This window comes from Ovis aries, chromosome 10 (genome assembly GCF_016772045.2).
Source record: "Ovis aries strain OAR_USU_Benz2616 breed Rambouillet chromosome 10, ARS-UI_Ramb_v3.0, whole genome shotgun sequence".
NCBI lineage: Eukaryota > Metazoa > Chordata > Mammalia > Artiodactyla > Bovidae > Ovis > Ovis aries.
In genome coordinates, this window is record NC_056063.1 from 28,678,762 (window position 1) to 28,696,094 (window position 17,333).

The 17,333-nt window shown below is 33.3% G+C and overlaps 1 protein-coding gene across 8 annotated transcripts in view; it reads right to left on the reverse strand.

The window, feature by feature from the left end:
• Window positions 1-17,333, reverse strand: part of PDS5B (PDS5 cohesin associated factor B) — a 178,522-nt gene that overhangs the window by 66,460 nt on the left and 94,729 nt on the right. For all 8 annotated transcript variants that reach the window (XR_009595232.1, XM_027973013.3, XM_015098135.4 and 5 more), the window contains exons 14-19: window positions 15,291-15,372; window positions 12,629-12,677; window positions 10,217-10,356; window positions 8,670-8,785; window positions 3,428-3,533; window positions 1,909-2,069 (exon numbers count right to left, since the gene is read on the reverse strand). Coding sequence is in view for 7 of the 8 variants with exons in the window: in XM_027973013.3 (XP_027828814.1) it covers window positions 1,909-2,069; window positions 3,428-3,533; window positions 8,670-8,785; window positions 10,217-10,356; window positions 12,629-12,677; window positions 15,291-15,372 (654 nt within the window). In the remaining variant the exon portion in view is untranslated. The remainder of the gene's footprint in view (window positions 1-1,908; window positions 2,070-3,427; window positions 3,534-8,669; window positions 8,786-10,216; window positions 10,357-12,628; window positions 12,678-15,290; window positions 15,373-17,333) is intronic.

Below are 17,333 nucleotides of genomic sequence, written 5' to 3' on the forward strand. Positions count from 1 at the left end.
GAGATAATTCTCCTCATGAGAGACACCTGAAATATTCTCAATGTACATATATCAAGTAATTTCAAGGACCTCATTTTCACAGTAAAGCTGCGAATGTTTTTAAATGCCCTTCTGTGTGATAGCTCAGTTGGTAAAGAATCTGTCAGCAATGCAGGAGACCCTGGTTCGATTCTTAGGTCAGGAAAATCTGCTGCAGAAGGGATAGGCTACCCACTTCAGTATTACCAGCTTAGCTGGTAAAGAAGCTGCCTGTAATGCAGGAGACTTGGGTTGGGAAGATCCCTTGAGAAGATACCCGCTCTAGTATTCTGGCCTGGAGACATTCATGGGCTGTAATAGTCCATGGGTAACAAAGAGTCAGACATGACTGAGCGACTTTCACTTCATGTTCTAAAATGTCCAACTTTCAACATTGCTCTCATAGTTTTCCTATAAACTGAACAATGTTTCTTTAAAACATAAAGGGCATTAGAAAAGACGGTCTAGAATGAAAACAAAAAAATCTGCTGAATAAACCAAACTAAAACTCAATCAATGCTCTAATTAAGAAAACTATGCCATAATGGATATGGTACCATAGACCATCCAAACAGGCTGATAGTCAAATATTCCCTCAGCCATTTGCTAGCTATATGACCTAGAACGATCTGCCTCAAGTAAACATCAGATTTCCCACTTTGAAGATTAGACTCAGCAAAGTAATTCCTACACTTTACTGAATTGTTATGAAGTTTAAATGAGACAGTAATAGGGCATTTAGTATAGCGCATGTACAGAGTTGCACACAGTTTATACATTTAGTGTGTGTGTATACGTGTGTCTCCAAACTCTGATCTCTGATCTGGACCGGAAAGTCACAGCTCCATTACAAGGAAAATTCATGTTCTCCAGGCTCCCTTAAAAATTAGGAAGCCATTTATAAAAAATAAAGTTTCTTGCCGTTGCCAAAAGTATATTGTTACAATATTCTGGTATTGGTATTTCAATTATCATTTAAATAATGCTCTTTTCCTTTATAACAATAGTTTCTAGAGCTGATTAAGCTCATGTGAATAGAAAGGGATTACAAAACCTATACCTGAGCCTCTAAAATGCTAGCTTTGTCCAAGTCTCTCTCTGAAAAAAAGAACCACAATCCACTTAAACATGAAGAAACACAGTACCCCAACCACTATGAACTAGACCAGAAGCAATGAGCTAGAGGTGAAACCAGTCACCAGTGACTATGGCAATATCAGGACCAACCACCAGCTATGCTCTCCAGGAAGAGGATGGAGAGATGAACACACAGAAACAAGGAGGGATTCATAAGGAATGAAGATGTATTCTTTCTGAGCTATTATAGAATCCTGAACCATAGTTAGAGATCTCCAGGATAACAGCATAATCTCCAATTTCTGGAAATACTAGAACATGCAAACACACACAGAAAATATACTGCTGTTAGGATGATTATTACATGCTTCTCTGCTTCCCTGTGTCAAGTAAAACAATACTACTGAAAATTTTCAATTCAATACTCATAATAACAGAAGAAAGTAAAGTGCTATGGACAATCCTGCTGAAATTCCTTTGGCGTTTCTCACTGGACCTCAAATTCGCATTGTTTATTCTATGCCATAATATGCCAAGGAACTCTTTTGCTATAAAACTGTTTTCATTGAAATCTTCAAGCAAAATTGATGCTTCAGAAGGAAATGCCATGGTCACCTTACATTTTCATGAATCTTCTAAAATACCAATCAATGCCTTCTCCCAGGAAATAAAGACTCTAAATAGTTTAGACTTAAGATAAAACCCAGACATTATTTCCTCAAAACTTAAAATTGACTCCAACTATTACGTAAATCAAGAAACAGCAAGCTATTTTATTTTCTAGAATATTTATCAGAAAAAAACTCAACTCACGATCTGATGTGTGGGAAATCCTCTTCAATTTTGCCTCCTGTGTTTTTGAAAATTTGGAGTGCAGCTTCCGCTACTTTTTCATCATCCATTTTCAGACAAGCCAGGAGAGACTCAAATGTTTCAGCAGAATGAAATGAGATAGGATGTGTAAATGAGAGTACCTAAAAAATGATCATAAAAATGATCTATAAATCCTTTTCATCTCTATAAATCCAAAATGTTACATACTAGAAATGCTACAAGTCAAAGTAAAAACACAAGTAATTATGCTAAAAATAAATGAGAGCACTGGAAGACTGTACAATCTAAAGAAACAACTATCTTCAAAATTAAACAACATGCTAACATAGTTCTCAAAATAATCTGGATTTGGTTAATGTTTGGGGAGGAGGGGTGGAGGAAACTCAAGCTAGGAGAAAAGGAAAATGAGAAGAGAATTTTTAAAAATACCTCTATTATTCTAAACATAGGTCATTAGAAGAAGATAATAACATTTTTGGAAAAAAATAATCTAGGGAAGAGGGTAAAACATTAAACAGTAAAAGAAATTGTAAGGTTACAATAAACACACCAACATAGGACTAAAGAAAAAATAAAGCAATAAATAGACCTTACCACATCTAGGAATTTAAGGTAGAGTTTAATAGAATATAAAGACAACAGAAAATAACTGAAAATGGATGAAATTTAACAGACCTAGTAAAACTGGGTATAGCGATCTGAAGGAAATCAAATTAGACCCTCCATTACAATCACACTTTCAAAATAAATATCTGCTAAGACATCACGTACATGATTTAATTTAATCCCTGTGAGATAAGTATTATTTCTACCTCCATTACACATGAGGAAGCAAAAGCAATTAACTTAGAGTAACTATCTAATAAATGACAGTAAAAACAATCAGACCTGCTTTATGACACACTTAAAAACACTGTCTTAAAAAACACTGAGAAAATGCTTATAATTTATTATGGGAAAAGTCAAGATATAAAATTGTATATTCAGTCTCATTTCAACTGTACCAAAAAGTATATTTTTCTATAGATTAAAAGGAAACAAAAGAAGTATTTATGAATGATAGGCTTCTCAATGTTTTCTTCTTTATGATTTTATATGCCCTAAGTTATCAACAATTAACTGATATTTTTGTAATAAGTAAAAGGCAAAGGTAAATTTTAGCTAACAAAATAACATATAAAATGGACTTTAAAATTTTGGTGCTTCCTGTGGTAGTGTTAGCAAGTTCTTTGCACACTAATGAAACCTTTAATTTATAATCCTTAATATAATTAATACTAGGCTATATTATATAATTTAAACATAAAAATGTTAATATTTAGCTTACATGTTAGAATAAATGCACAATTTCAAAATTACCTAAAAGTGATTAAGAAAATCTTATTTTAGATTCTATTAACCTAGAAAAGCAAATCTCGACTAAAACGTACAAACTATATATGTAACAGTTATCTCATTAGCCACTTAAGTGCCTAAATTTCAATGTAAGCATATTTACCTTAAGCAGTTCAAGACCTGCCCTGATGGCTTGATCAGTTGGAACACCCTCATCTTCATCATCTGCTGTTCCATCTATTGATTTGTTCACTTGCTTTATAAGAGCACTAAAGTATGACAAAAAAAATATTTTTTCCATTTTTTCAACTCTTTTTTAATTAGCAATGTTTAAGAAAAATAATCCTGAGTATTTTCTATACAGACCACAACTAAACCACACACAAATTTGATACAGCTGTTTCCCAACCATTATGGCAAAACAAAAAGCTGTAATAAATATTTTGAAATGCTTCTTTTCAAAATGGTATTTCCCCATGGCCATTCAAATGAGGTCAAAATGTTATCTGACTTGCTGTTTATTAACAGTGTATTTTTATTCTTGTATTTGCTGTGTGAAGTTTAGGTCCAAACATGTGAATGAGAAAAGATGTTTTCCAATTATCTAACGTTCATTATGGTTCCAATATGTAGAACAACATATACTGAAATAAAGGATAAATGGTAACATAAAGCACTTTCAAACAACCTAGCAAATATTATTGCGTTCAGCACTGTTATGAAAGCCAGAAAGGACTGCTTCTGACAGGTGTAAAAATGTTATACAGCAAACATACAATAAATCCTCACTAGAATACTTAGAACAGATCACAAAGGAAATACAATATTTTAAAGTTTTCTTCTAAAAACAAGCTTATGTGATTTTAAAATAATCATTTGAAATGCACTGTCAATTATCCACAATACTCATTCACTTTGATAGGTATGTTTTACTACAAAAAACAAGTAACAAATATCAAGTCAGAGACCTTATACAAATCAAAATACAAGAAAATTCAATTATTCAATGGTTTTTAAAACCCTTAGTAGATTTATGTTTCTACAAAAATATGTACTTAAATCTAAGGTCAAGATATGAGTCAAATATATCTGTCTTCCTTGCAATATCCTCCTAAATTTATCATTCCCTTAACAGTTAAAATCACTGAGGATGTTTTCTGTCCTGTTCCACCCATTTCCCCTGCTTCACTGTTTCTCATAGCTCCAACTACTCCAAATAAAAATCTTCAGCCTGAATTCTCTTCCCAAATTTTCATCAGTTCTAAGGTTTTCTTTACCTAAATGTACCAAAGGAATGAAAAATGCCATATATCCAAAATGAAATTCATTTCTTTCTTCCATGACTAAGAGCAGGAAGCTCTCTGTCTAGTGAGGGGAGGCCAAAAGCCAAAATTAAGTAAATAAATACATTAAAAAAGATAATCGGGAAACAATAAGGCCTGGAGAGAAGGCCAAGACAAGAAGTGAGATTGGTTAGCGAGGGTAGTGAGGAAAGGCATTCCTGTAGAGGTGGTACTGCTGTTGTTTAGTTGCTAAGTTAGGTACAATTGAGCTAATAACCACAGAATAAGAGCCAGTGATAAAAAGCATCAACCTGGAAAATCAGAGAGAATCAACTGAAAAACTATTACAAAATACTAAGAGTTCAGTGAGGTGACACCAACAACACCAAAAATGGACAGAGCTGTTCTGTATTAGCCAAAGCCACCTTAAAAATACAGGGGCCAGGGGCGAGGAAATCTATTTATGACGACAAGTCAAAACACATAAAATAACTAGGAGTAAAAAGTTTTAAATGCACAGAATCTGTATATAACTCCTAAAATTACTAAAAGGAGCAAAGAGATTTGAAAAAATCAAGACAAGTATTTTCATAAGATGGAAACAGTATTACACGAATAGCATTTGCCACTACGTCTAAAAATATCTTACAGGAACACAACTTGGTGTGGGATAAGATTCAACACATGCATTCTATAACTCATCTGGAAACATTAAGTAATGTTTGAGAACAGCTAGTAAATATTAAGGGAGGAGGGATGAAAGAACTTTCTAAATGAAATTTAAATTTTTATCATAAAAGCCTTAAAATACAAAGAAACAAAGGGAAAAAATCCAGTAAGACCCTAAGTATTGTTAAGAATTTATCCTAAAATAAGGGACTGTCTCAAATCAAACAGGAAGAAACCAATTTTTCAATAAATGGTTTGATACAACTAGATACTAGGCTTTTAAAAAAGGATGGATATCTTATCTCCACCTTACAATGAAATGGATTCCAAAACAATTAAAACCTAAATGTAAAAAATATAGCCACCTAATACGATACCAGAAAGAAAGGCAGAAAGAAATAAAGGAAACAAATGATAGATCATGTAATTTAGTATTTATTAATGTCAAGCATAAATTTAAAAGGCAATCAAACTGTGTTAATTAGCCTTGTTTTATAAAGCACTCATATAATCAATAAAAAATGACAATTTCTCTAAGCCACTTACAGAAAAATAAGAAAAGCAAAAAGCCAAAAAACATATGGGGAAAAAAATTTCAGCTTTAAACAGTGCCATCATTCATTGCAGCCATAAATTTAAGACACTTGCTCCTTGGAAGGAAACTTATGACAAACCTAGATAGTGTTTTAAAAAGCAGACATCAATTTGCCAACAAAGGTCTGTATAGTCAAAGCTATGGTGGTTTTTCCAGTAGTCATGTACAGATGCAAGAGCTGAACCATAAAGAAGGCTGAGAGCCGAAAAACTGATGCTTTCGAATTGTGGTGTTGGAGAAGACTCTTGAGTCCCTTGGACAGCAAGGAGATCAAACCAATAAATCCTAAAAGAAATCAACCCTGAATATTCATTGGAAAGACTGATGCTGAAGCTGAAGCTCCAATACTTTGGCAATCTGATGCAAAGAGCTGACTCACTGGGAAAGATTCTGATACTGGGAAAGATTGAGGGCAGGAGGAGAAGGAGGCAGCAGAAGAAAAAATAGTTAGATGGCATCACCAACTCAATGGACATGAGTTTCAGCAAGCTCCAGGAGATGGTGAAGGACAGGGAAGTCTGGCATGCTGCAGTCCACAGGGTTGCAAAGAGTTGGAAATGACTTAGCAAGTAAACATCATCATCATTCACCTATAAAATGGGAAAGACTAAAAAGGGTACAGCCACTATTAGGAAAAGTTAGGTGAATTGGACACTCCATGACTACTGGCGGGGAAGAGAGTGAAACCTTTCTGCAGTGTGACAGTTAAACCAAGAGGGCGCTGGAGCCAGATTTCCTCTGTTTAAATGCCATTAGCTACTCCCCAGCAGTAGGAAAGTTACTCTAACATCAGTGTAGCTCACTGTTCCTTACCTGTAAACTGGGAATAATATTTTTTGCCTTATAAAGAGGAAAATGAGTTAAAACACATAAAACAAAGAGTGTACATTATAAGCAATAATGGCTATTACCTGTTATTATTAGTTATGACTGAACATATCTTATGTATCACCAACCTACAAAGACATGCTTTGGTCCTCAAGTCTTTTTGTTCATAAAATGCATTACTTCTGGAAACTTTATCTTAACTTTCAAAAATACTGCAATAACCTGCTTTTATCTTTCTGTAATTTGATTTTAAAAAAATTGTCTGTCATGCCCAAACAAGAAGCATATCCTTTCTCAGCAGCTCCCTTCATTCTTTCCATTTTTACTATTCTCTTCATCATCTGGATTTGACCCCATAAACTTCTCACTCCTCCTCCATTTTATTCCCCATTTCCAGTAAGAGGACCCATTTCTAAGGCTGTTCTTTTAAAACCTTCCTCAAATATGTTCTTTCCTTTCCATCCCACTATTGTCATTCAAAGAAAATTATAACACCTTAGCAGGCTCTCTCTTCTATTTCCCTCCTCCTGTTCATCATCAATCATTCCTGCTTCTCAACAGACCAAAGAACAAAGTAAAAGCTCTAAAGTCAGATCCTAAAGGCTTTCCACAATCTGACACCAAATGCTTTTTGATGATCACCTCATAACACTTTTACATTTCTCCATAGAGTAACTTAAATAGATGGCAATCATTTTCTAAATATCCTTATTCCTTCCTATCCAGTTAGCTTGGCTTATATAAAACTCAACACCTAGGATCTCCTCCCATTTCTGTAGAAATAAAATCTTACCCATTCTTCCTCTCACATCAGATACTACCCTCTCAGAGAAATTCTTTTAATCCTTTCAACACTATCTGCATCAATTTTATGCAACTATAATATAATCTCTTGATTAAAATTCTTATTCCACTACTAGACAGAAGATTAATGAAAAGCATAAAGTATGCATTGCCAATGCCTAAGTAGCATTGTTTTAAATATAGAAGGCATCGGATTATTTAATTAATGAATTTCAGTCTGATTCAGATTTTTCCTTGTAATAATATACAGGATTCCGGTTTTTGTTTTGCTTCCTTTTATTTTTGGAAAGAACACTTTTGAAGAACACTTTCCTCAGATGAAAAACAAGGCAAGAGGAGTCCAAAATGAAAAACAGGCATCCAACGTCATGTCTTCCTCCACTACAGAACGTTACAAGCCAGAAGCCATACCTTATGCCCTCCCTCCAAAAAAATCCCCAAAAGGGCTTTACTGAGGACAGTGTACCATTAGTAGTATTTTAGATTCTAATATACCTCTGAAAGGTACTACTGGTCATAAAAAAAGAATATGCTCTCCATATTTTATAAGTATTCTTTTTTTCAACTGGTTGAAACATTCAGGAAGTTTAAAACAAACAAAAACAGGTGGGGCAGCTGGGTGCGGACTTCACTGGCAGTCTAGTGGTTGAATGGCTCCACACTCCAATGCAAGGGGCACAGGTTCAATCCCTGGTATCATGCTGTATGGCATGGCCATAAATAAATAAATAAGAGCTCTTCCCACATTTTACAAAACCAAGTACAGACATAAAAAGAAAGTATTTTCCAAGATGTCAAAGTCAGGTGATATCAAACCTGAAACTTTAAATGAAGGCTGTCTTAAAAATAACATTTTTAGTTCTCAGATACCTGTGAAATGCATCATATGTTGTTTTATAACATAATCACTTTATTTTCTTTTCCAGAAGGTAGAACAGCAACTTGTTTCTATCAGTTAACTTATGCGAGCTAACTAACCAGTATACTGATAACAGATAAAAATTAGGCTTGTATTGACAAATTCTCATCCAAAAAGAGTATATCAAATTAAAATAAATAACATGAAATACTAAATACATACAGATATATACAGATGAGTAGATAGCCATTATGTATATACATAAATCTATACAGATTAGTGTCTTACATATAGCAGACACTCAGTAATGACTACTAAAGCATGAACGAATTAATGAGAATGAAAATTCAATATTTTCATTAAATACCTGATAGACTCAGTATCTATGTGCACAGGTGCTATCCTTTCCAAGAGAAACTTGATCATTTCCAGAAAAGGATTTGTAGGCTGTTTGGGGTTGCCCAACTTCTTAGTTATTTCACGCTGTAATGGAGATGTTTAAAATATTACAAAAGTACATTTAAATAATTCATTACATTAAAATGTTAAGAAACTACAATAATTAAAATCACATAGTACCAGTACTATTAGTATCGTATTGGTGCTGGAATAAACAAATCAATACAAAAAGACTAAATTAAGAATTCAGTGTAGGAAAAAGGTAACATTTCAAGTAAACAGGAAAAGGATTATTCAATATATTATTACACTGAATATACTAGAATAGCTCAATAGACATTTTTTAAAAATAAAAGGAGAGTTAAATTCCTATCTCACATCTTACACCAAAGATATTCCAAAAGGATAAAAACAAACACAAAAGAATAAAACCAAGGGTCATGGGATATCAAACTTCAACAAGCAAAATTATCAGGGGAGCTTATTAAAACTACAGATTCCTGGGCCTCACTGTGAAGATTCTCATTTAGTCAATCTGGGGTAGAGCCAAGAATCATCTTTTATTAAAGAATTTAGGAAGATACACGGGCAACAGATTAAATAATATGGATATAAGTAAATATTTTCATTCACCTGCAGTACAATGGGATTTCATAAGCAAGATTCCAAAAGCAAAAACCTTGAAGAGACTGCTGACAAACTTAGACAACAAAACTATCATATGTAAAGGGCATCGCAAACAAAATGAAAAGGACTAAACTACAACTGTTGGAAAACTATCTGCAGCCTAATTAACACACAATGCCATGACATACTAATGAGCCAATGAGATAAAGACAAATAGTCTAGAAAAGTAGGCAAAGATTAAAAACACACAATTTACAAAATAAATAAGAATGACTAATGTATCCAAGGAGAAAAAGTACTCATATGATTGCAACCAATTTTATAAATCCTATCAAAATAGTAATGTTTTTGTTTGAGTTTTGTGTTTCCAACAGTGATACTGGCCAATAGCGAATTTATCCTAAAGAAAAGAAATCAAGACTGTGTAAAATTATTAAGCTATAAAGATTATTTATTTTTTACATTAATCAAAGACTGGGAAAAAATTTAAATGTGTAACACAAGTGGGGGCCATTCAATAAATTATGGCACATATATTCAATGATGTGCTATGTTGCTACTAAAGATAATATAGTAAGACTAATAAAAAAGTAAAATATACCAAGCTCTGTACAATATAATCTTATTTTAGAAGAACATACACCATAATATTAACAACTGTGTCTATAAAGTAATTACAGTTTAATACATTATTAGTTTTGTGATATTTCCTAAATTTTACATAACAAACATAAATTATTTTACAAAAGGGGACAAAAAAGGATTTGTGGGCTTCTCCAAACATTATGGAGGAGCCTGGCAGGCTACAGTCCATAGCGTTGCACAGAGTCAGACATGACTGAAGTGACTTATCATCAAACATTAACTCTTTTAAATTTCTCTCCTTACCACACAACCTTCAGCCTGTTTGCAGGAGCATGTTGGACTGACAAGTACTTCTAACTGTTTTCTTATTTTCTCATCATCTTCTAACACTTGTGTGAATTTCTTCATGAAATCCTGAGCCTTACCAGGATCTGGCAAATTTCCTTAAATTAAATTAAAATACAATTTTAGATTTTTCCTGAAATAATAAAAGAGCAACACTTTTCATTCTTTACTTTGATGAAGAATCCTAACATATAAATTCATTTAATTTAATGAGATAAAATTATACAGATCCTTTAATAGTGAATTTTCACAAGTAAAAAATTTTTTCCTAGAAACATTAAATAAAATCACTGTGAAGGACCATCTATCCAGAGAAAGATCATACTGGTTAATTTTAAATAACTCTATATAATATCTGAAGGCCTTAAATATCAACCTGAAAAATACCAATTTTATTACTGTCCCATGAGCTTGTGCATACATTGTTCTTTTGTGATTCACAGCAAGAGATCAAGATCAGTAAGATTTACCTTGAAGAAACTATCTTCCTGTTCTGTACTGTTTACTGTTAAAACATCCACAGAAAGTGCGCACACCCATGCATGCTGCTCAGTACCAAAACAGGCTGAACAACATGGTCCAGGTGTTCCTGCCAGATATGCCACTACCACATGAGAAAGTCTGAGTTCTTACAGAATCAAAGATTAGTTTTATACTGCTCTCCTAATACATCACTAACCAAAACACTTATGAAAGCTAACAAAATATCCATCATAATATCGTTTTTCTGGCTGCTCACAACTGTAATGGAGAACCAGACTAGGTAGGACCGTGCTAATAAATAGGGTAATACAGAAATATGGACTCCTAATAAAAGTAACAGAAACCTGTTGAATCTTAAAATATGAATACAGTAAATGCAGTCTTCAAGTTCATATATGACTCTGAAGTTCCATTTATATCTTGGCTACATGACTGAACATGGTAAGAACTAATCTCCTCCCCCTCAACTATGTGACTGTGTAACCTTTCCCTATTTCCGTAACAAAAATTCTACTGTACTGTTTATCAACGGTACAGTTTTAGAAAAAGTCACTTTATCGCCCCTCCACAGTATCATATTAAGGCTACAATAAAGCATATCACCTAAGAAACAAAATGAAAAGAAAGTGAAGGGAGTGGGAGAGAGGAAGGAAAGAGGAGAAAAGGAGGAAGGGAAAAACAGCAATGAAAATCCCTTTAATTCAAGATTCTACAAACATACTTGACCACTGGAATTCTTTTTTTTCTGATGGTACTACTAATATGTACAGGATATTGACATTTCTTGGAGCAGAGTTTGGGAAATATTGTACTTGTTGGAAGAAACTGGATACGAGGTTAAAACAGAAAGACTACAGGAGATTATCTCCTTTAGAGGATAGTGTCCACAGCCAAACAACCAGGGAAATACTTATTTAAAAGGAACAGCATGAAATCACTTGCTTTAAGTTTTCCAAAGGGACTGAAAACTAATTTAACTGCTCAGGACTACAAGGTATTTTGGTGTGAAATTTCTACTCATGCCAGAGTTTCTACCACTTAGTCTAATACCCAATGAATTAGGTTACTATTCTTTTTTAGTGTCTTAACATACTTCCACATATATCTTGGAACATTTTTTAACATCTTAAAAATCCCCCTAAGATCTCTTCATTAGCCAAGCGGAAGCCTGGTGCAAGCACTTCCCCAGGTGCTCCTGATCTTCCATCCGCCCTCATGCTATACACAGTGACCTCTGAGGTGAGAGGAAAAGCTAGTGCCCTGAAAAAAAAGCTACTTTTCCCTGCCCTGAACAAAGGAGATGTGCAACACAACCCTTTAGTATTCCCTGTTAAAGGCAATTAAATAACATTTGATTTGAAAATTTATTTGAAATAAAACAAATGTTTTATTTGAAAACATTTTTTATTTAAAAACATTTTACTTGAAAGCAAAAAAGTGAATTAACTTTTTTTTTCAAAAAAAATTTGCAGTTATTAAGTATATCCTTCATTCTAAACTTTGACTCACAATGAAATTAAAGCTTCAGATAGATTTACATTAGAGCAAACAATAGGTAAGCACAGGCTCAGGTTTTAACAGCAAGCTTACATAGCAATTTGAATGAATTCTCAAAAATAAATTTGTGCAACAAAACCTTTATCTAGCTCTTGCTCATACCAAAACACAAAATAATTCTGTGCAGAATGCAAAATAAATGAAAACAAGGAAAAAAAAAGGAAAGCTGAGTATGCTGGGGGAAAGAAATAAAAATCAACCAAAACACTTTAATCTTTTCCTATATTATCATAGCCTAAAATGGAACTTTGAGGAATATTTTATACTACCAAAGAAAGAAATGTCTCAAATAAACCTTAAATTTTACATATAATATTTAAAGTAACTTACTTGTAATAACCATCACTTTTGAAAATATGGCCTTGACACTGGCATCTGTCTGAAAATCACACAAAAAATGCAAAATTAAAATCTCCCAGCAATAATCTTCATTACATTTTTCAGAAAGTTAAGCATAACCCACTCACAGTCTAAGCCCACGCCCAGACCACCAGTATATATTCCTTCTTTAGACATGTTTAAGCCCCCAATAAACTGAATGAAAGAAGTGAAGTCATAATCCACCCTCGTCACTTCTTCCCTCATCCTGTTTTGTCATCCTCTCAAAAGGAAAAAAAAAAGATATGACTGCTGCCTCAACCTTTTGGGACACAGAGGTATTCTGTTTTTCTTAAGTATACTCAAAGGACAGGACAACTTAGTTTAAAGGGGGAACAAAGTAATCTGGAAACGGTTTGCACATTTGTAGTCTATCTCAAACAAAAAACTGACAAGAATATAATTCTGATTGAACTGAGGTATTGAAGCCTGAGAATTATGACATATAAGTCAGGAAGCCACTGAGAAGACGCTAGATGAAGACACTTAAGATGCCATTAACATGTACAAAAGATTTTTCAAAGAGGGCTAGTTATATGCTGCATCAGTGCAGTATAATATTTCAGTGCATGAATGTCTTCATTACACTGTGCTTCATGTAACATATTCTGTAAAGTCATGGGTACGAATGATGTTTCTAAGAATGCTAGTTATTCACTGCATCAAGTTAGTGTTATTTAATGAAAAGAAAGATCACCAACAAAGTACAATACTGCAAGTCACTTTGAGAGACACCGAGCAAATCAGTTAAGTTAAATGAAATAAGTAGAAGAGCTACATTGCTAAGAAAGAATAAAAATTATCTTAATCAGAAGAAATAAAGAAGTCAAAGGACAATATTAAATATCTACGAGTCTTCCTGATAAAATAGGCAGAATTATAAAGACAAAAATTAAACACAGCTTCTTTTTTTTCCTAACTTTAACTGTATCACATCTACTAGAACTCTCAACATAAAGTGAGTATTAAGACTTAATTCTCCTTTCACTACAAGGCCGCTTTAGAGTACCATCCTTCTCCATTCTGTTTCTTCTTCAACCCCACCATACAAGAATGAGAATTCTCTTTGATTTAGATAGCACGTTAATTAAGACAATTTAAAGGATAATACCACAAAGTAGAAGGGAATAAACACTGTAACTGAATTGAGACTGTATTTTATTCCTAGACTGAACAGGAATATGAGACCCTGCCAAGTTTTTATGAACAAGCAAAGAGAAGAAGCTCACACTAAATAAATTTTAAAGGGACAGTGAGAGTCAACAAAGCTATTCTTGATTACAGTCTCATACATCACACTGCTCAACACACAACCTATACACTTAAAATGCTATTCAGCTGCTATTAAGACTTTAATAATGCTTTCAATCAGTAATAATTCTATACACATGAAAATGAGAACATCTCACATTCTAAAATAGTATGTTTGCAACTTTAGAGGTAGTAAATTAATATGTCTCTAGGTGACAAAGAGGGGCACTTTATCCAGAGCATATTACCTAAAACACTCAACACTGCATTATAACACTGACTAAAACAAATGTTTATTGGTTGAAACACACTAACTTAACTGAGATTTTCCAATTTCCCTCCTTCGTGCAGAAGTACTGAAATAGCAGAATTACTAAAATAATTTTAAGTTATTGTGTAACAAGGAAAAACTTACTCTAGTAGGTTCAGTATAATCAGGAATCACAGAAGGTTAAATTATGTTCAATAAGTCATAAACAAAGAGATAACTGTTAGCCTATAAACCAAAAATACTACTCAGTTGTAAAGCTTCAATCAGGCAAACAAGGGTCAAGAAATGTCTTATTACTACTACTGACTTAGAGGTTAAGAAACAAGTGAGGTCACCATAAACCTCAAACAACTACTGTTAGCTCACTGATTTTTAGGACAAATGGCAAGATTTACACCTAGGAAAACTGGAGCTGTTCTCCCTTAGATGAAATAACTCCATTCTATTGACCTCTGTCCTATGAACAGAAAGTGTATGTTGTGGGGAAAGGGTGAAGGAGTCCACTATGTGCTGAAAAAGAGACAAAAATAACACTGTGCTGTTTTCCCTGGATGCAATTTAAAATGACCAGACACACAGATTTTTAGATGAATTATATCTTTTATAGGCCTACATACAACATTCTCAAACAAATCAACTGGATAAATAACACCATTAAATTATAAATATGAAGACCAGGTAATACATTAAAATTACCATAGTATTAGTCCTAAGTAAAAATATCAAAATATTAAACTATAATTACATGATTTTAAAACTTTCTATAACCACAAAACTATACAAAGATGATGGCAGCATTTCAGTGCAACAACATTAAGTGTAATTTTACTGTTTTATATGCTATCAATAATGCTGAGTTATTTTTTGTTTTTAAAGTTACGAAAAAAGGCTTAATTCTGAGTACACAGAAGCACATTCTGTTTCCTGTTGGATATCATCTTTTGCAGATACAGTGAATTTAAGTTTTTCTGTGTAGTAAGTTTCTTAAAAATTTCAGTGTTCTAAGTTAGAGATCATAGGTTCTAGAGTCAGAATTGTTCCACCCAGAAACAGCTGTTCAACAAACACACAGCAGAAATGGTGATAACGTACTTTGGGTTGCTTAATTAAGTCGAGCAAATCCTTTACTTGATGTCGGAGCAGATTTTGACACTTCCACATTTCATTCAATGCTCTGAAAAACATAAACACATAAATTTAAATAACAAAATGGGATAAAAATCCTCTAGGATATTCCAACTATATAATATTTCTATAAGTTCAGACTATAAAGGGAGATGACAAAGATAGGGTAAAAGTTATAGGGGCTAAGCAACTGATGATAAATGGAGAGAGAGAGGAATCAAAGAGAAGAGAGAATAACATTTGCGGAGATGGGCATATCAAAAGAAGGGGATTAGTGGTGATTGTTTTTCCTTTTGTACAGAAATACAGAAAATTTCTCATTAACTGGAACACATTTGCAGGCAAGGGCATAGGAATTAACCGAGGTGATTACAAACTTGAGAAATAAAGCAATATTTAATGGAATAGTATCTTTCAGTAGGTAGGATGAAAAGGAATAAAAGACAGAAAACAGTGAGCTCTGAGATTATGGGGATACTTTTTCCTGAAAGAAAAATATTATAATTTTACATTATATATATATATACTTTATTATTCATTTATAAATTGTTATATAAGTGAATATTCACCTTACACAACAAAAATTTTGATGTCCCCATAACACTTTTATTGTTCTCAGGCAGAAATTTTAAAGAGATTTATATAAGAAACTTATATTTATACATAAAATATATATAAATCACAGAGAGCAGTTAATGTTATTTAAATGCTGAGTTATAGAATATCAGAACCATTTATATTCAAAAATTTTAAAAAGAAATTTTTCAAAACCAACTACTACTTCTCATTATTGTTTTCAATTATTTATACTTCTACGGGGGCTTCCCAGGTGGCACGAGTGGTAAAGAATCTGCCTGTCAATGCAGGAGACCAAAGAGACTCAAGTTCCACCCCTGGGTCAGGAAGATCCCCTGGAGAAGGAAGTGGCAACCACTCCAGGATTTTTGCCTGGAAAATTCCATCGACAGAGGAGCCTGGTGGGCTATAGTCCATGGGGTCGCAGAGAGTCAGACACGACTGAGCACATACTTTCTATTAACTCCATTATCACACATACAAAGCACTGCTCTGAGACAATAATTTAATGCAGACGTACATAAACCATGTAAAAACATCCATTTTCTTTTGCTAGACAAAGCAATTATTTGCTTAATATTTTCATTCTCAACACTGTGTCTTAAAAGTACTTTTGTATTTTTTAAAAAAGGAGATAAATTAGCAGAGATTTGGACACAAATTCCCTTTATAGTAGTCCCTTATAAATGGTACTAGCAAAACAACAGTACTGGAGCATTTTCATCTTAAAATAGCTATACTTTACTGTTTTCAAGGTACTGAAGTTCCCTAAAGTTTAACAGGCACATTTCAAGGATTCAAATATTAAAAGAAAAATGACCATTATCCAGACGACTGAAAAAGTCTCACAGCAAAGTAGCAGTTATGTAATGAAAACAATAATTTTGAAAGAAACAGAGCAGTCATCTGTGAAATTACTTCTGAACCCCAAAGTCAATGAATTCTCTCCATATCTACACATTTTATCACTACTTGTAACTTTAAAAGGCCCTGGATTTTGAAACTTGCTTTCACTTAAAGCAGAGAAATAAAAAAGAAATTATCTTACCTATAGTTATTTATTAATTTAAAGATGAAATCTTAAGTAATTCTAAAGCTTATTATAAACCATTACGGTTGCAGCTTAAGTCAAAAAGTGACCATTACATACTAAGAATTTGTACTGTAACAGTCAAGAGGGGCACCCCCTCAAGCATTTTAATCAAATTATATTAAGCAGCAAAGACAATGTGTCCTTGTGTTTTGCCTTTCTAAACAGCACTTAAGGAAAAAAAAAATTGTACTAGTGGAAGCAGTATTACTATACTAGGAAGACAAGTACCCATTCATTCAATGTTAGTCTGAATTCCAGCTCTGTCACTAAATAAAAGTGAAAAATCTGACTGGAACCTGGCAACTCTTACATTTGTTAACTGACTTTTTTAAAATTAAGTG